We start from the raw sequence: 26,336 nt of genomic DNA on the forward strand, positions 1-26,336 counted from the left end.
GGTCACAATGTTGCTGCAGCTTCTGAGCAACCCACAGCCCTCAGGGTTTATTTTTGGAATGCCATGGCCTTCCTTCCATTTGTAGGAAGGGGGGTCGAGTTGGTCTCAACATGAACCTGCCGTTCTGACACTCCAGGCTGGGACAAGCAGGCAGCAGCTGGCCGGCCACCCCCAAGCAGCAGTCCTACAGGTAACAATTCCCTTCAATTACACCTTTTATTTTCCAGACCAGAGGAAAAGTGTTATGTTACGGAGGCAGCTGCTGTTGGATACACACTGAGACCTTATGTGTGTGGAAGGTTAACTTTTTTTGTCCTCTGCAAAGCTGAAGCACTGACAGGGTTACGATTTCAATGTTTCAACCCCCCGTGGCTTTAACACACATTTTACCATTGCTCATCTGCTCATCTAGCATTCACGTGTAATTTTAATTGAACAGCTCTAATAAATGCTCACTTAATATTTTACCATTAATGAAAACACTGTCCTGTCCTGCCAGGGGAAACCTGCCTGGAGCGCTTTAAACTCCACCAATAAGTTCTTTGCCTGGTAAGTTGTTTTCATTTACGTCCAAACTTATTGCTTGACATTAACTCTGTAGCTTGTATTCACATGCATAAGCAGGTCATTTCTGTTTGAGTTTTTTGTGGCACAGCTATTATTAGACTTTCCTCTTTTGAACCTGCATCCTAAAAGAACTACAAATGCCAACACTAGCAGAGCCTTAAAAGGAGGAATGAGTATCTCATGTGTCAGGCTGGCGGCTAAGTGTAGAAGGGAGGAGCTAGGAGAGTTCTAAACATTTACCAGGTTGTGCCTCTAAATCACAGGGGTGACACATAGTGAGATAAGGCTAACAAACACTGAACTTAATTATGCCAGAACCTTAAACTGCCCGGATGGTTTTCTAATAACCTGATCTGGTAAATCAGAGTTAAGCCTGGTGACACAATGTTCTGGCAGTGTGACACATACAGAGTGTTATTTCTTAGGCCTAAAATAATGGCTCCCATGTACCAAAGCTGCATACTCATGGGGCATTCATGCCTAATTGGCCCTCATGTTTTCCTCGGTGATGTCACATGTCAAAGATATTATCTAGTGTCAGTGGGACGTGAGATCACAAGGTATAATGAGCGTCCACTTTCAGCATGTTATAAATAAAAAGCAAACACCTGATGGGCAGTTAGTCACAGTCCAATATTACGTCCCATTTATTACAATGGAACCGGAGCTCAGGGATCTACGAGCTTTGCCTCTTGGGATTGCAGCAGCAGTGATGATGATGATGATGATGATGAAGAACTTTAAATGACATTGATCTTGGAATTATCAATACAGTTCACTGAGCCTTGCATTGAACACTGGACACTGCAAAAAAACAAAAACATGCCAAGTATTTTTGGTCTAGTTTGTATTGCAGGTGTCTTGATGCCCTTGACTCTTGCAATAAAAAAAATATTTATTACAAGATGGAACCAACTGCTAGAACAATTGAAATATACAGACACTATGCACCTGTAGATTTGCTTTCCAGCAGGTGATTGAACTCTTGTGACAGAGACATTGTTCATGGAGGAAGCTGCACCTGCAACAATCAATCAAAACTGCATCATAAAATTCTGATTTAACATCAAATATAAATTTTTTAACTCTGTACTGAGGCTCTCTAGTTTTTAATGAATGCAGGAAAATCAGGAGTCCACTCTTCTTCATTGTGCGGTTCACATTTTAACATCTTGAGAGCAGGACAACACTTAAGAACTGATCCACAGTAACTTGGCATTGTGAAAGTCGAGGATGTTATCTGACAGAATTGGACGCTGAGTTTAGAGTGTCACCAGTAGGCTGCAACAGAAACATACAACATACAGAAAGACTGGAAAAGTCGGAGAAAGCCATAGAAGGCATAGAAGTGGACATCCTTTGACCTTTGGCCACATCCCACACAGGATGTGGTCAAAGGACCACGGGATGTGGTCAAAGGTCCTGCCCCTGGGAACTGGATGATTAATGCCACTCAACTCTGAGCAAATTTAGATGAACTCAGAATCACCCAAATGTCAGGTCAGTTAGCTTCTGCACAGGGTGTGTGGACTCTATCAGCTGAGCCAGGACTCCCCAACACGACCCATACGACTTGAGTAACATCATTAATTCAGTCATGCTGTCCCTGTATGAAGAACAATGTCATCATCATAGATGAGAATCCTCAAGGTCACATCACGAGAGAGTAATTGCTGGACACTGGGGTACTTCAATGGAGAACTTGGACATTTTACAGTCTTGAATCCTACAGAAGCCTTGTGTGATCAGCTGAGTCGCCATGTAGTGGCTTGTAGTACTGGACAACGGAAGCTCAATGTCCTGAGGGCCGTCCTTCATGAAGAAGGGCCATGCCGCAATAATTATGAACAGCACTTCAAGCTATAATTGTTATTAAGACTTTGACATGTTTTGTTGAAACATACCCACCGCTGGTGTTTTGTTTCAATACATTGTTTGAAATGAAGAAATCACCATTGCATGCTAGTACTTAAATAAGCTTAAATACTCTACTTTTGTGGGCTTATGTTTTAAGCCTTTTTCTTTGAGGGGATAATGCATAATATCATTCAATTTCTTCTCAAAAACACAGATTTTGCTAATTTGTGGATTTTGCATTGATTACTGGACAGAGTTTGAGATAACTGGTGGTCCATCCATCCATCCATCCATCTTCTTCCGCTTATCCGGGGTCGGGTAGTAGCTTCAGAAGGGAGGCCCAGACTTCCCTCTCCCCAGCCACTTCTTCCAGCTCTCCTGGAAGAATCCCAAGGCGTTCCCAGGCCAGCCGAGAGACATAGTCCCTCCAGTGTGTCCTGGGACTTCGTCGGGGTCTCCTCCCAGTGGGACATGCCCGGAACACCTCACCAGGGAGGCATCCTGACCAGATGTCTGAGCCACCTCAACTGGCCCCTCTTGACATGAAGGAGCAGCGGCTCTACTCTGAGTATCTCCCGAATGACTGAGCTTCTCACCCTATCTCTAAGGGAGAGCCCAGACACCCTACAGAGAAAACCCATTTTGGCCGCTTGTATCCGCAATCTTATTCTTTCGGTCATGACCCAAAGCTCATGACCATAGATGAGGCTGGGAACGTAGCTCTCTCTTCACCATGACAGACCGGTACAGCGCCCGCTTGACGGCAGACGCTGCACCAATCCGCCTGTTGATCTCCCGCTCCCTTCTTCCCTCATTCGTGAACAAGATCCCTAGATACTTGAACTTCTCCACTTGGGACAGGACACCCCCCTCCCGACCCAGAGAAGGAGCTCTACCCTTTTCCAGCTCAAGACCATGGCCTCAGATTTGGAGGCACTGATCGACATCCCAGTCGCTTCACACTCAGCTGCGAACCGCTCCAGCGAGAGCTGCAGATCACATCCAGATGAAGCCAAAAGGACCACATCATCCGCAAAAAGCAGAGATGCAATCCTAAGGCCACCAAAACGGATCCCCTCAACACCTTGGCTGTGCCTAGAAATTCTGTCCATAAAAGTAATAGACAGAATTGGTGACAAAGGGCAGCCCTGGCGGAGTCCAACTCTCACCGGAAACGAGCCCGACTTACTGCCGGCAATGCGGAACAGACTCTGACACCGATCATACAGGGACCTGAACGCCCGTATCAAGGAGCCCGGTACCCCATACTCCTGGAGAACTCCCCACAGGCCTCCCCGAGGGACACTGTCAAACCTTCTCCAAGTCCACATAAAACATGTAGACTGGTTGGGACCCTCTAGGACCCTACTGAGGGTGTAGAGCTGATCCAGTGTTCCACAACCAGGATGAAAACCACACTGCTCTTCCTGAATCCGAGGTTCAACAATCCGACGGACCCTCCTCTCCGGTACCCCCGAATAGACCTTGCCAGGGAGGCTTAAGAGTGTGACCCCTCTGTAATTGGAGCACAACCTCCGGTCCCCCTTTTTGAACACAGGGACCACCACCCCATTCTGCCAATCCAGGGGAACTGCCCTCGATATCCATGTCATATTGTAGAGTCGCGTCAGCCAACACAACCCTACAACATCCAGAGCCTTAAGGAACTCCGGGCAGATTTCATCCACCCCCAGATCCCTGCTACCAAGGAGCTTTTTGACCACCTCGGCTACCTCCACCCGAGAGATTGGAGAGCCCAACCCAGAGTCCCCGGGCTCAGCTTCCACAATGGAAGGCATGTTGGTGGGATTGAGGACGTCTTCGAAGTATTCTGCCCACCGGCCCACAACATCCTGAGTTGAGGTCAGCAGCACACCATCCCCACTGTAGACAGTGTTGGTGCTGTACTGCTTCCCCCTCCTGAGACTCCGGATTGTGGACCAGAATCGCTTCGAAACCGTACGGAAGTCTTTCTCCATGGCCTCTCCAATCTCCTGGCACGGCCACGTTTTTGCCTCAGCAACCACCCGAGCCGCATGCCGCTTCACCTGCCGGTAACCATCAGCTGCTTCCGGAGTCCCACAGGCCAAAAAGGCCTGATAGGACTCCTTCTTCAGCCTGACGGCATCCCTCACCGAAGGTGTCCACCAACGGGTTCGAGGGTTGCCGCCGTGACAGGCACTGATAAACTTGTGGCCAGAGCTCCGACAGGCCACCTCGACAATGGAGGCACGAAACACGGTCCACTCAGACTCCATGTCCCCCACCTCCCCGGGACATGTTCAAAGTTCTGACTGGAGGTCTATGTTGGCATTTTATTTACAGGATGTTGGGTACAGTACACATGAATTCTCTCCTTGAACAAAAAAAAAGCATTTTAATAAATCTTTTTACCATGGGAAGATAGCAGTTATTGTGTAAAGTGTTATTAAAACATTTAAAACTGAAATGTATCAACTAAAGCATACATTAGTGTTCAAAGGTATAACTATTAAGCTAAATATCACAAAGTCAAATTTCAATAAGCAAATGTCCACCACAATTGTCACAACTATGCACTGTATAATATTTATGATTCTTACATACACTTAACAGCAGTTTTTTATAGCTAAACCAAAAAGTATTCTTGCCTTTGTAAGTTTAAATGAACCTTTTCATTTTACCAACATGTCAATTTTGACTCGAAGTCAAAAGAAAGACATCGTAATATAAGTTATGGAGAGGGAATATCCTGATTTCAATCTAATAGAGAATATTTGCCGTCAGATTATGGTGATGGCAAAGAGGGATTCCAATGTTAAAGGCTTGGAACACATGACCAAAGACAAATCACCAAAAATTATTTAACAAACTTTGTCAGCAATTAGAAAACATGCAATTTTTTTCCATGATACGTTTTGATTTTTTTTAATTTATTTTGTTAAATTCAGTTAAATTATTTTATTATCTTTAGAGAGAAGATTGTTCTAATCCCCATGACAAACAGATAGACTTTCTGTTAGAATGAAATAAATGTTATGTCTGAGTGAATCTGGAGTATGAATAATTTTGGGTTTAGCTGTACATGTGGTGTTGAAAAAGTCACACACCCTTTACCAAAATTAAACCAAACTAAACATTTGTTTTGGGATTATTAGGATTACTAACATCAGTAACTACTTCTAAATGCTAGAAAAACAAGTCAGAGATTATTCTGTAAATTTCTTCAAATTCAGTCGTTTACATGTTCATCTTTACATAAAATTTTGAACTGTATGAGTTGGGTTGGTTTTGGGCCTTCCACAAGCTTGCTGGCATTTTAGCAAGCCTGCTGTGGAAAGGAGGTAATAGGTTTGAGGGAGTTTTAAATGGCTATTTTCATATATGTGTTTAACACACTTTGTAATCAGTACATACCTAGTATGATTGGGTGACTGTTCACTTCGAAGATTATTTTGTTTGCAGGTTTAACTTCCTTGCTCTTGTCTGGAGGTGAGACGTTAATAGTTTAAAGTACTCTTCTTTTCTTGTGATGCCAACTTTTTTTGTGAAGATCATCATTCCCACGAAAATGCACAATATATCATGGCGTTAACCTCTTACAACATAGTTGATATGTTGTTCTCAGGATTGCAGATTTTGCCATTTTTACTTCAAATTGTAATAATGGCAATTTTACTAACACAGTTTAATTTTAGTTTTATCAGACAGATATTTAGAAATGACCATAAGTGAGTTTGAAAACCCCTCTTGACTGAGTGTCTTCCCTCTCACTGGTTTGATCAGACAGCTGGAAATTACTGTGTTGTTTATGCTTACATATAATTGTTTTAACATTTGAATGTGGCATGCACATGCATCTGGAGATTGTTTCCAAGGATGAAGTAAATAGTGGAGGTCCACAATTCCCTTTCTATTTAGATTTTTATGTGATCAATCAATCAATCAATCAATCAATCAATCAAGTTTTATTTGTATAGCACATTTCAGCAGCAAGGCATTTCAAAGTGCTTTACATCATATCAAACACAAAAACACAATGCAACATAGAATCAACAATGAAAACACAACATTAAGTCAAGTTCCGTCAATAAATTTGCAATTGATTACGTTTCAAATACAACTCTAAACAAGTGGGTTTTTAGTTGAGATTTAAAGGAAGTCAGTGTTTCAGCTGTTTTACAGTTTTTTGGAAGTTTGTTCCAGATTTGTGGTGCATAAGTAAGTAAGTTACAATGCCAAGAAATTTTGCATATTATTTTATAGCACAATAATGTAAAAAACTTACTTAAAAAATGTCTAAATCAAATTTTTCCTGCACAAAAAAAATCCAAATAAAATTCTAGTAAACTTTGGTGAGAAGCTTGTGGAAGGACGCCAAATATTACATAACTCATACAGTTGAAAAAACTGTCTTTTTTGGGCCTGGGTTTGGGGCTGTATGTACATTTCCTCTAGGGATGATCAGAAAAAATACAGACTTTCCTGTTGTAGAGTTCCTGCATCAGCATGTCAGGTGTTGCAAAATCACGAAGGCAGCATAGGAAATGCTTCCTCAGCAATCACTGTAACACAAACCTACAAAATGGACAGAGGAAAAACATCAGATATTGAAAATGTGAAACTTCTGTTTTGAAGAGAAATTCTGTTTGAAAGAAAAACTGAGTTTGTCCTCTTCCAACTTTTTAGTATTCAGGATTAAGTTAGTAAAGGAGGAAAGAAATTATGATGTTATAGACATTAAAAAAGGAAAATGTGTTTAATGTGCCGTCCCAACTGACCAACTGCTTCGCGGTTAACACTTCCATTTAAATGACTTGCATGTGAAAACATAAAAATGTGAAACTTTAGGCAAAGTCTTAAGAATGCTTTATCTCTTTTTTTCAATAGGGTGCAGAAGCATTCATGTCTGTTGCTTATGATACTATCCACCAGCTGGGCCTGTTTTCCCAGCAGTACCCTCCACCACTGCTGCCCAAGCCTGGAAAAGACAATGTCCGTCTTCAGAAACTCCTCAAAAGGACTGCAAAGAAAAAGGCCTCCACCCAGACTTCACAGTCTGCTACACCTTTCCGGTCGAGCCTTTCCCCTGTAAATGAAGCAAGCCCTGACCTGGAGCGCAGCGACCACTCAACTTCCCCTCAAACACCAGAGACAACCCCTCGACGCAACAGCATCCAACAACCTCCACGGTTCACTGTCAGGCCATTGTATCAACATGTGCCGTCCCCTTACCCGCAGCGTGCAGCATTTGATCGAGCAGTTAGCATGTCGCCTCCCATGGTGGCCGCCCCTTCATGCACGTACTCACACCACGTCACAAAAACGTTATTAAGTTCTGCTTCAAATCAGTTTTCTAAAGTCTTAGTCTCTCCAGGAGAAGCAAAGCAATCTCTGCCATATTCCTCTGTGCCTGAGGTAAGCATACAAACAACTGAACTGGAAACATTTACTGAAAGCCAAGCAGGTTTAAGACCTGCCCCTCATGTAGGCATCCCACATTCAAAAATCACAAGTTCAGGTGCAACTCAACATCTGGTATCAGCGGGTCAACCTGTGGTTCGGCCTCTTACTGTGTTGACCCCACTCATAAAATGTAAAAGTCCACGTCCAACATTTAAAGCAACTGAACCTTCAAAATCACCAAAGCCAATGTTTGAAGTGCCTCAGATTAGGATGTATACAGCAAGCACATCATATTATGAAACATCCAGGACACCTCCAGTGTACGACACGGCTGGATTAACTGCTATTGGCCACATAGTACCTCAAAGTAAAACATTAGCAGAAACAAAACAAGAAGTGCTCACAGCATCTGAGATCAGAGGAGGGAAGGCAACAACGACAACAATGCGGCATCCTTTATTAGATGTAGATCCTGGTAGAAAGACTCCAACATCAGAAGTGAAAGGAGCCACCCCAAAGGCTGAAGTAAGAAGAGTCACTCCAACGTTAGAAACCCAGAGAGTCACTTCAGTGTCAGAAATCAAACAAGCCACTCCAACTCCAAACATAGAAACAACAAGACCAACTCAAACAGCTGAACATAAAACCACCACCCCAACATATGAGGTCAGGGTTCAAACACCAACTTATGAGTTTCTGTCGTCCAGACGACCTAAAACCCCAGCATACCACATCAGCCGAGCCGCAACCCCAGTCTTTGAAATCTCACGACCCAATCCTCTTTTGTTTGCAGTGTCGCCAATCACAGTGGATCCAGAGAGGTTAAGGTCCCCCCAAACAATTTCTTCTGTGAGCACTTCATTGCCCTCCCTTAATCTGAAGACAACAGAGCTTTCTGAAACTTTACTAAATGGGGATGTCCACTCTGATGTGACACCTGCAGACAACTCTATAAAACGAAGTATTACAATGTCAAAATCAGAGTCTGATCTGACAAGAAGAGTGACTGGCTCTCAAAGAGCTGTAACTCCTATATCTGTGTCTTCAACACAAGTAGCCACTGCTTATCAAAGGCCAAAAACTCCAACTTATGAAGCCTCTCGCCTTTTGACCACATCACCAGGCTACAAAAAGCAAAAGACATTACCATCATCTATTTTACACGTGGTCTCTCAGAGGCCTAAAACACCAGACTCTCAAAAGTCAAAGTCTGCTTACCGTGGACTTACACCAGCTGAATATGCTGCTTACAGTGGAATCAAAACATATTCACCTGCATTTTCCATTACAACGTCAGTGACACCAACACAAGATGAGGTTAAAGTTGAAAAAGAAGTTTCAAAACAGAGTAGTCATGAAGCAATTGTAAAGAAAGAATCATCGGTTGAAATTCCTGAAAGACAGGACACCACTAGATGTGAGGAAAAACTGGACCAGAGTCATGTAAAGACTGGTTCCAGTGTCACAGTCCCAGTTATTGTAGTTTCAACACCATCTGACTCAACAGGAACAATATCAATACAAGACCCATGTACAGCAACCAGTCCAGGTACAGCAAAACAAGCAGCAACAGCGACTCAAGAAATGCCCAAAGCGATGGCTGTGCCTTCTGAAAACCAGAAAGAAAAAACCAAAGTAACTACAAAGACAAAAATAAAAGATTCTTTTCTAAAAAGTGGTGACCAAGATTCCCTGAAGGTTGTAAAAAAGCTTTTGAGTAGAGGGAAGGTGCAGACCGATGAGGAGAAAGCAAAATGTGACGTGAAAGCTGACAAATCTGTCATAATAGAACCAAAGACACCTGTTACACAGATTAAGCATGAAAGCTCAAAATCTGAATCTGCTGAACCTACTCCGCCTATTGAGGCCCCTTCTACTAAGTCAACTGAAAGCCATAAAAGCAACGCAAAACCATGTTCAGCAGATAAACCTGACAAAAAGGGCGTTAATGACTCCTCCACAGCAGCAGCATCTCTTCTTAATGTCATGCAAAAATCAAAGGGGATGAAATCCAAAGCGAGTGGGTGGTCGCGACTAAAGAAACACATGGTGGTGGAACAGGAGGAACCAAAATTCCCAGTGACAGGTTTTCAAGCTGAGATCCCAGGGCAGGACCAGAGTGAAGAGATGAGGCTAGAAGAGAATCCAAGTGGTCAGGATGAGAAGCTAGCTACACCCAAAGACACAGACACTCCAAAAGCAACTAAGATGTGGGACGCTGTCCTCTTCCAGATGTTCTCCTCCAAAGAGAACATCATGCATCAGATTGAGCTAAACAAAAGTGAAGATGAAAAAAATGAGAAAAGCAATGAGCAGACGGAGGTCCCTTCATTTGCGTTTAGACTACCGGTGTTGCTTTTCAGCCCCAGATTTGATGCTAAGAAGCTGAGAGAAGCAGCCTCAAGACCAGTGTCAAAAATCTCTGTTGTGTTTGAAATGGGTCTGATTGGGCGAAAAGGTAAAGAAGATGAACCAAAAGACTTTAACAGGAAGGCCAGAGGGTTTGCTGCTTCTTAAACTATGCCTGATGTGAAATGTCCACATTAAACCATGGCTAAACCTGTTCTCTAAGTTAATTTATCTGTTAACATAAAACTTCTAAACACTGCTGAAGGAAACTAAACCCCAACTTTATACTTGACAAATGCATTATAGTATAACGGTAGCTTAACAGGTGTTAGAGGTTTTATTTTTATTTGTAAGCAAAAATGAGATGACTTGTCTTAAATGTCTCCAGACATCACAACGCATTAAAATTTTTATCTAATCTGACAATTTCCATTTGCTTCTTTCATTACACTTTTACTAGAGATGCTGCTAAGCCACTGAGTATGTACATGGTTGTTGCTTGTGTACAATCTTCCAGTATTTTTATATTTATCAAGAAATGTTAACCTATATGTTAATTCATAATCAAATAAAAAAAACGCAAGGTTTTAATTTTTTATTTTTTTACCAAATTGTATTATTTTCCACGACAGAACACCTCTGAGTAAATGATGAATGCTTATGTAGAGTGTATACATGTTTTCCCTCTTTTCTTTGGAAACACTCACTTCAGTGAAACAAGAGAAAAGCAGGAAAGTTTATATTAGCAGCAATGTTTAATGTGTTCTATTAACGGCCCTCAAAAACAACATGATGAAAGGGAATCACTGATTAAGGCACTAGTACATCATGCACTCCTAATAAACCTCAATAATTATAAATTTGGCATGAGTAATAAACAAATCACTTTGTTATATCACTGTGATTTTTATTTGGAACATTAGACAGACACCGTAAACAGCTCTCCAGAAGTGACTGTAGGTTAGATGGACAGCGTTTTAGAGGTAAAAAAAGTAATAATAATGTAAAGAAAATATAGAATAAAGTACTTTTTTGTGAGTTGTCAAAGTTGTAAGAGAAAATAAATGAAATGCAGACGAAGTGCTGCACAGATTGTTAGTTAGATGGTAAGGGATGGTGGGATGGTAGAAAGCGCTGCGCTTCTTGGCTGTAGTTGTTGAATTTCTTTTTCTTTTTTTTAACAGAAAAAAAGAAAAAGAATCATGGTGTTGAAAAGGGATCATGGTGTTGATCCCCTTGATCAACACCATTTTTGGGGGTGGACAAAAGTCTACTTATCAAAGAACTCCATTTTATCTAATAGACTAGATAATAAAGTCTAATTACTTTCAAAATGAAGATTTTCATCAAAAAAAGCCAAGTTTCATCTTCTTTTTTAAGGAAAAAAATTTGATTTAGAAGTCAAACCCAAACTGTCCGACATGTTTAGCTTTTACAGTGTAAAAAATAACCATCTATGTACTAAATGGCACCTTGAAATAATGTTTCATCGCCACTAAGTCTTAAATTCTAATAGATTAGGATGCACACAGAAACAAAAAATAAAGCTCCTCATTACTACTCTATTTATGTTTGTTGTGTTGTTCTATTTGTGATGAAGGTCCTACCTGCACTTTGGCTGAGGTCTCCACATTCATCTACAGAGATCTTCTCATATTTTCCATGACCAGTGACAATAAATTTATGTTTTTTCCCATGTGGTGTTGGCTGTGGAGAGATGAGACAGAAATGAGTTTATTTATGTTAAAATCCCTCTGATTGTTGTTCAGATTTACCCTTTGACCTGTAGGGTTTAGGTTTTCCCTACATGGCCAATAGACATCAGAGTGATTCAGCTGCTGAGAGCCACTCTGAGCGAGGAGATGACAGAAAACTCCTGTCTGAATGAGGAGGTGTGATTGATCCTGTTGCCAGGGGTGATGCAGTCTTCTAGGGACTCTGATTGGCTGTTCTTCAACTTCTGTTCAACAGGCGTTGGCAAAAAACTTAAAGGAGCATTACCGCCACCCACTGGTGAGCAGTGTTGGCAACAAAAAATTCTTAAATTACCAAAGATTGAAAAATGTTTAAATATTATGGCCAGGTAGCATTTACTGCTTGTCTTTCTGAAATGAACCAATAAGGTTTAATTTTGACTGTGACTGGTTAATGCACAAAACTAAAAAGGCACAAAAAACATAATCAGTTGATATAAATTAACAATCATACAGTCCAGACTGGCTTAATGAAATGCCATGATGAAACTATGCAATATTGAATTATTTGCCACACAGCATCAACATGCAGTGCCTGCTGTTAGCACAGTTCAATCCATTAATCAGAGAACGTCTCTCCTTTCCTCACTGCTGCTAACATTTTGTCCTACGGTGCTTTGTGAATAACTTTTATCTAACCAAGATAAAACTATAAGCAAAATCTTACAATTCATGAAGTCCTAACATTTCACTATTTTGGAAAAATATTTCAACCTTTTCCTCATATGTACAAAAATCACACAAGAAACACACACATTAACCTACATATTTACTTCTACATACATACAGAACTCAAGGAAAGATACAGAAGATTCTTGAATTTAAAGATGTACTTAGCATCACTGTAACAATGCTGCGTAATTCTGACATGAAGAGACTTACTGCCATGGTCAAGCTGTTATTTTGAAGGAGAAGAAAAACAGTTGCTACAAACCTTTGCTTTCGGTTCAGTCCTCCCTGACGGGTCTCCAAATATTTCCCACATGTTCTTCTTTTGCAGCACGCCTCCAGACCTCACATCCTGGAAAACACATCCAGAAGCAGAAGAGAACTGTTAGAATTCTAAGGTGAAAACATGCTCACAGAGCAGTAAGAATTTGTTTGTCCATAAACCGGATTCAAGTCAAATTCAATCATATGGACAGATTCAGATCAAATTACATACACTCCTTTATAATCCCGACTTTAATAAATACAGTAATCAGATAATTGCTACTGGAAGTCTCAGAAAGTCCATCCATCGGCATCGAGTGTCACTTGAGTGTGTGAGAGAAAAGAACTCAACTCTAGTCAACAAGTATTTAATTATTTATTTATTTAGAAATTTTGAAGTCAGTTTGTTTGAATTGACCAACCAACCAGACATGATTACCTGACCAACAATAAAAAGATAAGAAACAGCAATATGCTGACTGTCTTTCATTTTTGTTTATTTCATCCACCACCTCCTCTTATTAACAGTAGACAAACAATAAATTGCTGTGTTACTTCCAGCATCTGGTGGAACTCATAATCATAACAGTTTGAGTCATTCAAATGAAATGAATGTCACTTGTCACTGTTTTGCGTTGGTTAATTTAGTTAATGTTTCGTGTTAAGTGACTTGTCATACACACAAATCATATAGTTTGAGATTCCTCTTCAGCAGCTAGTTACGTGACAGTCAGTCTTTCATTCTTCATACAAAAATTTGATAAAACTAGCCTGCTAGTGTGGATGATGTTGCATCGAATCCAAGATGTCCGATTTCTCTATCAAAGAGATACATGAATGCCAAGTGGAGTCTCCTTTAGTTGGAGTTGTTATTACACATAAGCAATAGCCACTCCAAAACCAGTGGACAATTCAGTTTTACTTGTCATTGCTCAGTGTAAAAACACAGACACCTCCTCCTGGTCTTACCTCAGTGAAGGGTGCAGCCTGGCAGCAGCTAATCCTGCTTTATTGTCCCAATAAAGCGTGCCAAATAATTATCAGATCTAGAGTGTTGCATCATCCAGTTCTTGACGAGAATGTAAGCTCTAATACGCCCAAGCTTTATTTCCGGTTTATGAATTTGTTTAACTTCTTGCATGCTGTTGATGGCATGCTCTCATGTAGAGACTTTTGCACTAGCTGCTCTAGCTGCTCTAGCTGCTCTAGCTGCTCTAGCTGCTCTAGCTGCTCTAGCTGCTCTAGCTGCTCTAGCTGCTCTAGCTGCTCTAGCTGCTCTAGCTGCTCTAGCTGCTCTAGCTGCTCTAGCTGCTCTAGCTGCTCTAGCTGCTCTAGCTGCTCTAGCTGCTCTAGCTGCTCTAGTCATCTTGTTGTGCCATAGAGGGAAGGGACAAGCCAAAGAAGAGTTTTATATTAATCTTGCTTGAGAAAATAGAGTGTAAAAAAAGAGAAAAATGCAAAACACAGGCAAGAAAAGATTAAAAGTGAATAAATAAACGGCACTTAATGTCGAACAGCCAAAGACAGTGACAGAAGACATTATGATGAACATAAGAATTAACACATCACTGACAAATCAGATGTTACACTCAGAATAAGATGTCACTGCACAACTATGAACTCCTGCTTAGAAACCAGATATTATGTTTATAAAAATGTTTTTTCTTTATTTGATGTAAGAGAACAAATTCAGTAGATTCAAAGTGAACTTACAGACGGTCGGCATGGTGACTGTTTACTGCTGGGCTCTGAGGGGCTTTTCACCCAGTGTGTGATCAGGCTGGCCACGCCCACTTTCAGACTGCCAGTGTCCTGATTCAGAAAGTAGAGAAAAGACAACATGGACTTCAGTTTTACAACCATTTCATTGTTTTAGCTACACAAAAGAAAATGAGGGAGCAAAAATGTGATTTTATTATTTCCTAATTCTTTAATCTGATACAGGATTGAGGTGATCAGTGGAGATGAGTAAAACTGTTATATATTTTCGATTTAGCAAATCATTTTAAAGTAATCTTACATATATACAATAGCATCTATGCACCAAAAATCTGGAACAAACTTCCAGAAAACTGTAAAACAGCTGAAACACTGACTTCCTTTAAATCTCAACTAAAAACCCACTTGTTTAGAGTTGTATTCGAAACGTAATCAATTGCAAATTTATTGACGGAATCTGACTATGTTGTGTTTTTATTGTTGATTCTATGTTGCATTGTGTTTTTGTGTTTGATTTGATGTAAAGCACTTTGAAATGCCTTGCTGCTGAAATGTGCTATACAAATAAAGTTTGATTGATTGATTGATGATACAATCAATTTATCATACAAATTCATATCATTGATGTCATTCATTACAGAACATTTTTTTCTATTTTTAGCAAAGAAATGTGGCTGAATATCGGATCGTTTTAATTCAATTTAAATCCTACATATCTGATGTGAGTTGGAACAATCTGTTTTGTACCTCGGAACATATGAATTATTTTGGTGCCATATAAAGTAAATATCATCTAACTTTTCTTAGTCTGCATACAAATAGTCAACTTCTCAGCCTCTAGGCAGAGAATCAAGAAATAAAAAGGTTTTAAAAAAGTTGCAGTCTCAAAATTGCTACATAATTTCATCACATTGTTCTCACAGTTTAAGCTTCTTTCAATGAGATATCAAAAGGTGTCAGAGTGAGTAAAGTCTACATAGTGCCAGTTAGAGGTCGGTAAAACCTGGTCTATGATCATTCTACATATATATATGCCATATGTCAGCAACAATCTGTGTGTGTTTGTCACCTTGCATGTTGCTCCTTTGTATGGGCTCCAGGCCTCTCCAGCCTCAGACAGATTTTTCTTGGAGGCAACGACCTCTGGGGAATTGGGAAGGTCAGAGAGCGACACCTTTAGTGCCCGAGGCTCCTGGGAGGTTTTCTGAGAGGAAAATTTGTGTTTTCAGCATTTACATAACCTGAGTATGTTTACAAAATCTCATATATAGTGTATTGATATACTGAAGTGGTTCAGTTATCATGTAGTAAACACTTTTACATGTTTTTAAGGATATGATCAATAACACCTATCTAGTTTGAAATATATCTGCTGCCTTATTTTTTAATGTTTGGCCCTTTCAATGTGTATATATCACTGTATCAAAATGAGCTGGTGTGTAGATAATATATCAAATAATATTCTATATTACTGAACATTACTGATTACTATCCAACATTACTGAAAAACATAAACATGCACTTTTGTTCAATGCTGGAAATGTCTGTGGGATGCTGACCTCCACAGCGTGAGTGTACTGCTCCATCTTATCATCGATCCTGGTCAAGAGGAAGGGAGGCTGAGTTTTCTTGAAACTGTTGCTAAATTAGACACAAGACACTGACGTCTGTTAAAATGAAAGCCACAAACGATTAACTAGATAAGACAGATAACTGCCTGTGTGCAACTTTTCACTTAGCTGTCATGATATGTCATTTTAGAGCTTCCAGAGACTAAACCTTTTTTTTCTTAATCAAAAACAGATAGTCAAGACTAAGCAATTGCTGTTTTCCTTTGTAGGTCAGATATTTCCATACATTTCCTGAAGGCATCCTCAAATGTTTTTTTTTTTTTTTTTGTACCAACTGACAGTCAGGGAATCCCAATGGAATCTCTCCATCATTGGACCATCCACTCTGGGTAAAGGGTCTGCCTCAAGCAAAGGAGTTTAAGTACCATATTTTCATAAAGGACTGGATTCGCTCAATAGAAATGTTATTGAGTTATTCTTCTTTAGAAAATATGAAGCGTGACTTCTCAAAAGCTATCAACAAGGAAGTTAAATGATCTTATACATCCTGATAGAGAGATTCCTTGTCTTGAAAGTTCCTCAGAATTGATCATTTTGTTCTGCAGACTGCATGGAGCCGTCGTCCCTCACCCACTACTGGAGAGAAGACAGTCCCTGACATCTGGACTCCATTAACCAGAGCTACGAATCACAATCTAGGAGTATTATATCCTGAAAAATGTGTGTTGTTGGGGGTCTCCTTTGACCTTCTTCCTTGTGTTGCCATGTCTGTCTTAACATCAAGTAACTAAGACAGCTGTTAGCAGTCCTAACAGCTCTAGAGCAGTTAGGAAAAACAACTGAAGAATAAGCCATTCAAATTTAGGCATAATGATTAATAAAAGCATTTTATACAAAAGTAGATTTAAAGTGATTTCAAAGTTCTTCCAACTTACACCTTTTTTCAGACCAGGGCTACTAATGTTAATTCTGAAAACAATTCAAGGTGGAAAATTTTGTCTCTTCAACATGGGATGGTTTCAAAAGCTGCCTCTTTGAGAAATATCAGCAGGCTAAATATCAGCTTTATAGACTAGCTTAGGGCAGCAATCTTTGTTCATTGGCTGCTTTAACTTGTGATGTCCAAACCTCTTAGTATTCAAGCCAAAATCAACAACCTGAAAGTAATGAAAGCCCACAAATTGAAATACTTTGCAGATTAAAAACACAAAACATTTCTTGTATATTTTATTTAAAGTCCTCAACAATGAATGAAACACACATCACATTAACAGTGTAATGTTGTCAGAGTTTAGTTAGGAGGGTGAATCTGTAAATCCTTTCAGATCCAGAGGATTTAAAGGGCTGTTCATTAAGGAAAGGTTCACACTTTTAGGGGTTAGTATTTTTTTGGTGTCATATTTTTAGCCTTTGTCAGAAGGAAGAACTCTTTGTTCATTAGGGAAGTTATCTGAATGTGTGCAATAAAGACTACTTGTTGGAAGTTCTTATTGGTCTTATTTACTATGATTGTTAAAATCAAAGGAAATAAAATATGGTCATTGAAATAGTTGGATTAAAGGTTAATTTAACTTATTTTACTCTAAAAGATCCAAGTTAGTGAAAATGACAACCACAAAATCTTTAAAAAGTAACGTATCTGCATCGATTTGCCTTTGAGTTTGACCAAATTTCTTGAATGGTGACTGTGTATTGCAAAACATCATTGTGACGACCACAAACGGCCCACCAGCCACACTTTGGACACCGTGGACAGAACAAGCGTCTAGCAGTCATATTCTATTTTACTTTGAATAGAATCTTCAAATACTTAAAATATTTCATCAACAATTTTGATGAAATATTTCAAAAATAATAACTTCTTTTCTCATAAAAAAAAAAAGACTGAGAACAGAGTTACCTTTTCTTTAGCAAACGGTTCAGGGAGTTGGTTCTCTCTGTGATCTGAAAAAGAAAAAAAGTTTGGGTCATGTGTCATACCTTCAGACTGTCAAGTTCCTAAACAAAGCCCCAGATGTTCATGGTGCTACGCATGCTTACCAAACTTTTTGACATGTTTAACACTTAGTTGTGACAGTGTGATTCTCAGTGATTTTTTCAGCAGAAAGCCACAGAGCATCTCATCTTCCAGGCAGCGCTGATCAACTTTTGTCAGGGCTGATGATGAGGACAGGACTGGGATAACATGGTACCTTTTCAAAATTGAGCTAATTGTAATCAGAATATGTTTCAGTCCAAATATTGCTGCATGAAAGAATTAACTGATGGCATTTTGATGCATGAAACAGCAAAAATCACTGAAACATGAGGTGCAGTGGATGACTGCAGGTGTAAATTGTTAGCAAAGCTTATTGACAAAAAGATTAAGATACACATTTCTGTGGCATTTAGCATAAAAATAAATGTGGTATTTCTATTTCTGGTTTGATCGATTGAAGTTCACACAGTGAGACAAAAAGGTCAGTGTGTAATTTTATTCAGTTTATCTCAATGTGTGGTCTCATCTGTTTATAAAGTCTTAAACATTTGAGAGCAACTTAAGTGTGGAAGTATCAGTGAACTTTAAAACGTCACATGCTGCCAGGTGCAGGCAGGTCATGCTGGCTTTGCAAAATCACACACACATGCAACTTACAAGAGCTAAAAGACTGAACCCATGATCTGCAAGGAGAACACACAGTTATGTTCATTCCTTTATTGTATGTTAAATAAAGTTTATTTGACAAAAGTCAAAGTAACAAAACCTGGTCTGGTGCTTCTGTTTTGGATTATTTTTAATGTCCTTTGTAATTGATTGTAAGCAAGATTAAAACTGAGGATTAATTAAACCAGGTAGCAAAATCTTTAACTAAACTGATAAATTAAAAGGGTGAGATAAACATGGTGGTATCTTGTTAAAGGCTTCTGGCTACATAACGTAGGATTTTACCTGATGGAGTTTTAATGCAACTTTAATTTCATTTCACAACACAAAAATTAAAGTCGTCAGCTAACTAACAGTTACTGTCATCTGACGCATTCACATCATTCTTTTTTATTTCTTTCTTCGAGGACAGATACGAGCTTATTTCCACTTAAGTTTATTGTTTTTCCAGATTTTAACCGAACATGCAGGTCAGATATGAAGTGTAAAGTTCTGAAAACATGCTGCTTAAGTGCTTTTTGGTTGTAGAAGACCAGATGATGCTGAATAGCACGGCACAAACTGTTTTACAATTTTGCAGCTGAAAACAAAGTAATGCTGTTCAGTTTTTAATCACCTTGTGTGGTGAAACTTTGGGACTGAACACTTCCTCTCCTTCTGCACTGGACATACTGAGGATCTTCATCCTTTCTGCTGCTTCCATCCTTCTCCTCTCCATGTCTTCCTTCATCTTTCTTCTTTCCTCCTGAATTGAATTCCAAAACACTCGATCACATCATATGAACATTCCTCAGTGAAATCGTCATTTGCAAAGAATTCTGGCTGATACTTTACAAAAACACAACCTAAACTCAATTCACCCTGAAAGTTTTAGGACTTGATTGTGCTGCTTTACTGAAAGATTGACTTTCTTTGTACTGCCTTGTTGCTGAAATGTGCAAAATAAATTTTGGTTAATCTCTAAGCTATTTTATTTGATATACAGAACAGACCAAATGTTTGGACACACCTTCTAACTGAATTCAGTTAGAAGGTGTGTACAAACTTCTGGTCTTTACTGTTGTCAGAGAGATGATACATTTCTTCCACTTCTGTAAATATCTACATAAAGCCAAAGGATCAGTTTTTATTTCACTTGTTCTGCTTTAAGCACCTCCTCAGCAGCCAGCTGCTGCTTCTCCCCATCCTCCCTCTGGCGCTCCTCTTCCTCACGAGCTCGCCGTCTCTCCTCCCGTCTCCTCTTCAGCTCTTCCAGCTCCTGTTCAGCCTCCAACTGCCTGTATCTAATTTGCTCCAGTTCCTGACTCTCCTTCTCCTGCAGGCTCTGGCGGATCCTCTCCAGTCTCTGCTCTGCCTCCAGGAAGGGCTTTGCCTCCTCTGACTCCACAGATTGTCTGTATACAACACAAATATCTTGATTTTGGCTCTGAAGCACATTTACTCATTTATTAAACAAAAAATTAAACAAGTTATCTGAGTTTATTATTTTATGAAGCTTCAGAAGAATATTGATTATATTTCTATAGGTTATGCTGTCCAGGAATAGCAAATTGGTAACACTTTATTTGACAGGTTGTGCATAAGACTGACATGACACTATCATAAACATGACATAACAGCTGCTGTGAACAAGAAGAGTTTATGAAAGTTTATGACTGTTGTCATGAAGTGTCATTCAGTAAATAATGACAATTGTAAAGCACAACTGCTCTAAAGGTTGCATTAAAAATCTATTAAAAGTGCAAACATTGCATTAAAAGTGTCATTATTTACAGAATTACATTTCCATGATAATAGGCATGAATATTCATAAAGTATTCTTTATAACAGATGTTATGTCATGTTTTTTTTAGAGTCATATCAGACTTGTGAACAAACCTTCAAATAAAGTATTACCAAAAAATTGATTTCTTTCATGCTGGATAAATTAAGAGTGGTGTGTTTGGACTGTTTTCTCTCTCTCTCTCTCACACCCTTACAAAAAAATCCCACGAAAATCACATGTGATCACATGTGGATCACATGTGACTTTCACATGTGATCCACACAAATTTTACATGTGATTCACATGTGAATCACACATTTCCACATGTGATTCACACATTTCCACATGTGATCACATGTGAAAACATGTGAATTTCACATGTGAAAATCACCAAAAATCACATGTTTTCACATATAATTTTCATGTGATCACATGTGGAAATGTGTGATTCACATATGAATCACATGTGAATCACCTGTGATTTTACCACGAAACGTTCCAAAATCCCACGTATTCATATGCTTTCACATGTGATTCACATGATTCACATGTAAAATTTGTGTGAATCACATGTAAAAGTCACATGTGATCCACATGTGATCACATGTGATTTTCGTGGGATTTTTTTGTAAGGGCACACACACACACACACCAGATGCACCTGCCCAGACGCACCCACGCATGCATCACACACCTGCTGGATCTGTTCTTCTGGTTCATGACTGATGTCACTTCCTGGTCGGCCGTGCCACTCTTTTGGCTGTTGTGTTTTGGCTTCTGACACAGGAAAATCTTGGACGTGTAGGATACTTTAAGTTCTTTCTTTCTCACTTCCTGTTGGGAAAATGTTGGGAAAAAAACACTATTTGAATATATCTGATTTTTTTATGTGTACCAGGCATTAAAAATCTTGATCAAATATGTTTTAATTTTTATCATTATTATTATTATTTTTTGCATTTTAAATTCAAAATGTTCTTTTTAACAGCAATGTCTGATTTTCATTGGTTACTTTTAGTCAAGTTGTATTTACTGTTACTTTTGTCTATTTCAAGCTATTTCAGTGACGGTTGAAGGCTTTCCATTCATTCAGAGGCATGCCAACAATTTGCACACGTGTAAAACATTTGAGTTAAACCCAGTTTCTCAGAGTAACTGAAAGAAAATATCTCTCACTCTAAGCAAGAAATTTTAATGTTAAAGGAGAACTCATAGTTAGCATGCTGCTAACTATGAGTTTGTGACTCTGGAATCCACTGCTGACTGTAGCTACATGCTCGTTCTGATCAGCTGGCTTTGACAGGCTAAGCTTGACTGCTTTGTTTCCCAGCTATGATCAAGTTGGAATACATGAAACTAACTTTAAGTCTGTTGGCTAGGACTAAATTAACATATTTTAACAACAGATTTTTTTTTTTACGTGGTTTTAAAAGATGATTGTTGAGGTTCTGCACAAAATAATATAACTGAGTTGAATTAAATTAAATTAATGGTGTAGAGAGCTACATATTGTTTCTCACAACACTCTAAGTCTAAGAAAGATCTCTCTGATTTCAAGACCATTTTTATCTTTTACTTGATAAATTCAAAAACAACAGATTAATAACATAATCACCAAAAACAAACAAAAAATATAGAAAGAAAAAAACTTCTGAGCAACTTCAGAAATCAAACACTTGAGGCACAATCCTGGACTTCCAGTGTCATGGCGAACAGTGTGGCAGCATAGAAAAGAGGTCCTGCATCGCTAGAAGTAACCCCCTGGCCCACTAATCCAAGGTGTTAACAAGTTAAAAGCTACTCTCTCTCAAGAAGAATGAGTGGGGATAAAAACAAGAAGGGACGAGTCCAGTCTCGGAGCTCGGAAATTCGACACGAAAGCAAAGTCTGCGGAATACACTCAGTCGAGGAAGGAGAGAAGATGGCAGATGAGGCCTTGCTTGCTACAATTAGCTCACTAAGAAAGGTGGTGGGTGAAGTGATGGGCATGCAGGACCTCAAATCAGAGGTTTTCCTTGTTTCCTTTTTGTGACTTCATACAGTGAAATGTCTGTAACATTGTAATGTCCATTAAGGTGAATACATGTAACCTGCTCTAGCCCTCCTGTTCAATTGTATGTGATTGTATGTTTAAAAATGTAATAAAAATAAAGTAAAAAAGAAATCAAGCACTTAAATGTTTGATACAAAACTCTTACCTCTGTATTTGGCCTTTGAGTCTCTTGTTTTGTGGAAAGCAGCACTTTGTTCTTCTTCAATTCCCCCCTCTCCTTCACTCTCCCAACCTCTTCTTCATATTCATTCCTCCTCTCTGCCTTCATCCTAATGCTGTCAGTATCTTCCTGATCTTGTCTTTGAACTGGACTGAATGGCATCGAAGCAGCGTGAGCAGCCTTTTTGGCTACATTGTTCTTCATAAAAACATTTTCTCCTTCTTCCTCTTCTTCTCCATCCTGACTGAGCTCCAGCAGTCGCTCCTGTCTTTGTTTTTCTCTGAGCTGAGTCCAGTCACTAAAACCCTCATCCTCCTCAAGAGAAGGGGATCTGCTGGGTTTCAGTTCACGATCATATCTGAAGTAACAAGAGACGGTCATACAAATATGGTGTAACTATTTGGGTGGCACACCTATAACCATGTACCTCTTAAAAGGGCAGCTTTATGTGTTTCCAAGACATATAGTGCAATTTTATAGCCCGATCAAGTGACTATATTAACTAGGGTTGTAATAACTTCCATATATAAGATATGTCTTAAAAGAAATTAAATTGCGTTAATTGTTTTTACCAGCATTGCACTGAGAAGTAGCTCCTATAATTGAGCTCAGTTGGACTTTCTGAAGGGCAACAATGCCTCATTGTTTCATTTGAAACAATGAACATTTTTATTGACCTTCTTTTCAAACTATTTTTCATGTTCTTCATTCCATCTCCTCTTTCTTCAATAATCATTGGGTTGTATGTCAGCTTAGGGAACTGCCGTTCTCCACAAAAGATGCATTGCTTTACCCAATTCATTGCAAGCTCTCCACTTCAATAAATCTTTAAAATCACTTTGTTGTAGTGTGGGCCTTCCATGTAAATTAGGAATATTTCAGTAAATGCATTTCCATTGACTGTATAATTGTCCAATTGGACATTTCGAAACAGCAATTTCGAAAAAGAAATGAACTCCTGTTTTTTGGTAAACAGTTTTGGAGGTAGGATGATATGGTTTTTCGGCTGTATCAAAATTGATTCATTTAGCAAAACTACAGCGAAAATATTTTTTTTCGCATTACATGGGTCACAAAGAAGAAGATAAGAAGTAGTTGGAGGATCATGGCGTACAAGTCATTTTTAGTTACTTGTTCATGTGTCATTTCAATTGCTCTTCTTATTTAATGGAAACACTACAATTATGAGATTGTATGTTATCAGGTGACTAATTAGAAAGATTTGCATGGATTTGTGTGACTCAGAATATTCAGAAACACTGTTATTGTTGACAGGAAGGCTTGGAGCTATTAGCCAAACCTTTTTCGCAAAGCTTTTGTAAGAACTATGAACAAGCTCTCTGGAACACAACTAAATATACTTCTACCTAAGAATATCAGCTGGTTTTAGTGCCAGAATGTTTTATTGTTAAAACATTCTAGTACTTATGTGATTTTACCTTTTAGCAGCACACTGAAACAATGTATTCTAAAGGACATAGGTTCTTCTTCCACAAAAAGATTATAAGGTTCAACAAAACTATTAAGAGATTCTAGGAAGAGTTGGAAACTTTTCTAATAAAGAGTCAAATAAGCTAGCACTTTACGGTATTTCTGGCTTGAATCAGGGCTGTCCAAGAGCTACCTGCAGCTGTTACATGCATGATGGCATGATGTCTTATTCTGCCACCTCTAATCAGGACTCTGTTTCGTGGTGAAAATGTGTTCTGAGTCTCCGGGAGGCAGCAGGAAGGTTTTATTAACATTCCACAGATGATTAGATCACTTGATCACCCAGTAGAACCCTAAGTCTCTGCTTGATTCCTGATGAAGTAGCAAAATTAAAATACCAGCAATTCTGTTTGGGTGTCACTAAAACTGCTTTGAGGTCTCTGAAGTGTTTCCTTTAGGAACAAGGAAATTTACTTTGGCTCCTCATTTAGCCAGTGGAGTAGCTATAATCTGCTTTGCTGTTATTCCAGCAGATGCTTATTACACTACAAAAACGATCACAGACTAATTATTAAATTGCCACAAAAAGCGAATTACACAATCTCCCATCTAACCACAAATTAAAAGGGAGCCTTACCTCACTGCTGCAGCCTTACAAGAGGTATGGAAATGACAGACTTGCAGCGGCAGAATTACCTAATGTTGAATCACCACAATTCCAGGCCGGCTGAGCCTGCCATGAGACCGCGGAGGTGTTGGAGGTGAAAGCAGTAATTTACAGGCCTTAAATTTCAGGTCTCCTGAGACACCACAGGCTGTGGCATGGTGATGCTTTTTCTCTTGAGACATTCTTTGCATGCTATGTAATGAGAAAGCAGCTGTAAGTCGCTCTTCAGATCATAATCATGGTGCTAGGGAGAGAGACTGTTTGCTGCTTCTCTCAATGAAAGCATTTGTTCTTAAGTTATCAGTAAAAGAAGGCAAAACAGCTAAGACTGTCTGACATTAGATGGTCCCATAGATGTCTGCCGCCTCGGTAGGACACCATCTCATTCTTTTTATGTTTGTTGTGAATTTCAAGGTGTTAAAGTAAATTGTCTATGAAGTCAAATTTGAAATATATAGCTACAGCATTTTATAACAACTGAAGGTAACATAGTTACTTGATTATGCTATAAAATGCCACTGTGTGCTTGGAAAATACTTTAAACAAAGAGGAAAACTATTGTATGTATATACATATCTTGTTCTTAAAAGTCCTGTTGGGTTTTCATTGAAACTCTAACATGTTTGTTGCAAACCAAAAGCCTGTTTGTGTGCTGTAGTTTTCTGTAGTTCATTAAATGTTTCACCTGGATGTATTCTGACTAAATCAGGTTGCTATGACAATATAAAGCAATTAAACGTTTTTATTAGCAATGCATTTCCAAAATGTTTGAATCTCCAGGCTCTATGGTGGAATTTTTCTGCCAAGAGCACACGTTTTCAGTCTGAAAGCAGGATTTCAGAAAAATTCCTCCGTAAGACTCATTGCGCCAAACCTTCAAATATCATTTATTATCACATTGATTCAGTAGTTTGACAGTTTGCAGAAAATTGTCTCAGTTTAAGCATGTTCTACATAACAAAAAATTAGCAGCTAAGATAAACATTAATGAAAGCTCCCCTGAGAGGTCTGGATCTGTTCCTCACAACACACCCGAAGGAAAATATTTGAAAAACAAGCAAACAAACAAAAACCCAGCAAGGAAGCATCCTAATCAATGTCTAGTATTGATTTAGATAAGGAGAAGTAACAGTTTCCCTTGAACAGAACTGAAGCAAGGAGTCTCTTATACAGGGAGCATGCAATCAGGCACTGGCTGATCATCAATCCATCCATTTTCTGTTCATCCTTGTCCTGTAAAGGGGTTGGGAGGGTTGCTGGTGCCTATCTCCAGCTACCATTCCAGGCGAGAGGCGGGGTACACCCTGGACAGGTCGCCAGTCTGTCGCAGAGCAACACAGAAACAGACAGGACACACAACCATGCATACACACACTCACACCTAGGGAGAATTTAGAGAAACCATTTAATCTAACTGTCATGGTTTTGGACAGTGGGAGGAAGCCGGAGTACCCAGAGAGAACCCACCATGCACAGGGAGA

General features: G+C 39.2%; 2 protein-coding genes across 3 annotated transcripts in view; one reads left to right on the forward strand and one right to left on the reverse strand.

Annotated features, from left to right (window-relative positions):
- Positions 1–10,590, forward strand: prr33 (proline rich 33). The gene is made up of 3 exons (XM_044125703.1): positions 1–190; positions 500–549; positions 7,294–10,590. The coding sequence occupies exon 3, from the start codon at positions 7,309–7,311 to the stop codon at positions 10,324–10,326; it is 3,018 nt and encodes a 1,005-aa protein (XP_043981638.1). The 5' UTR covers positions 1–190; positions 500–549; positions 7,294–7,308; the 3' UTR covers positions 10,327–10,590.
- Positions 6,547–26,336, reverse strand: part of lsp1a (lymphocyte specific protein 1 a) — a 27,832-nt gene continuing 8,042 nt past the window's right edge. The window contains exons 3-13 of one of the 2 annotated variants that reach the window (XM_044125706.1): positions 22,743–23,115; positions 21,239–21,378; positions 19,933–20,173; positions 19,396–19,524; positions 18,036–18,079; positions 16,124–16,205; positions 15,634–15,768; positions 14,559–14,657; positions 12,847–12,933; positions 11,766–11,865; positions 6,547–6,981 (exon numbers count right to left, since the gene is read on the reverse strand). In XM_044125706.1, coding sequence (XP_043981641.1) covers positions 6,959–6,981; positions 11,766–11,865; positions 12,847–12,933; positions 14,559–14,657; positions 15,634–15,768; positions 16,124–16,205; positions 18,036–18,079; positions 19,396–19,524; positions 19,933–20,173; positions 21,239–21,378; positions 22,743–23,115 — 1,453 coding nt within the window. In that variant the 3' untranslated portion in view covers positions 6,547–6,958. Of the gene's footprint in view, positions 6,982–10,358; positions 11,866–12,846; positions 12,934–14,558; positions 14,658–15,633; positions 15,769–16,123; positions 16,206–18,035; positions 18,080–19,395; positions 19,525–19,932; positions 20,174–21,238; positions 21,379–22,742; positions 23,116–26,336 lie in introns of those variants that run through there. The other variant, XM_044125704.1, reaches the window with a different exon arrangement.

This window comes from Gambusia affinis, linkage group LG08, assembly GCF_019740435.1.
Source record: "Gambusia affinis linkage group LG08, SWU_Gaff_1.0, whole genome shotgun sequence".
Lineage (NCBI taxonomy): Eukaryota > Metazoa > Chordata > Actinopteri > Cyprinodontiformes > Poeciliidae > Gambusia > Gambusia affinis.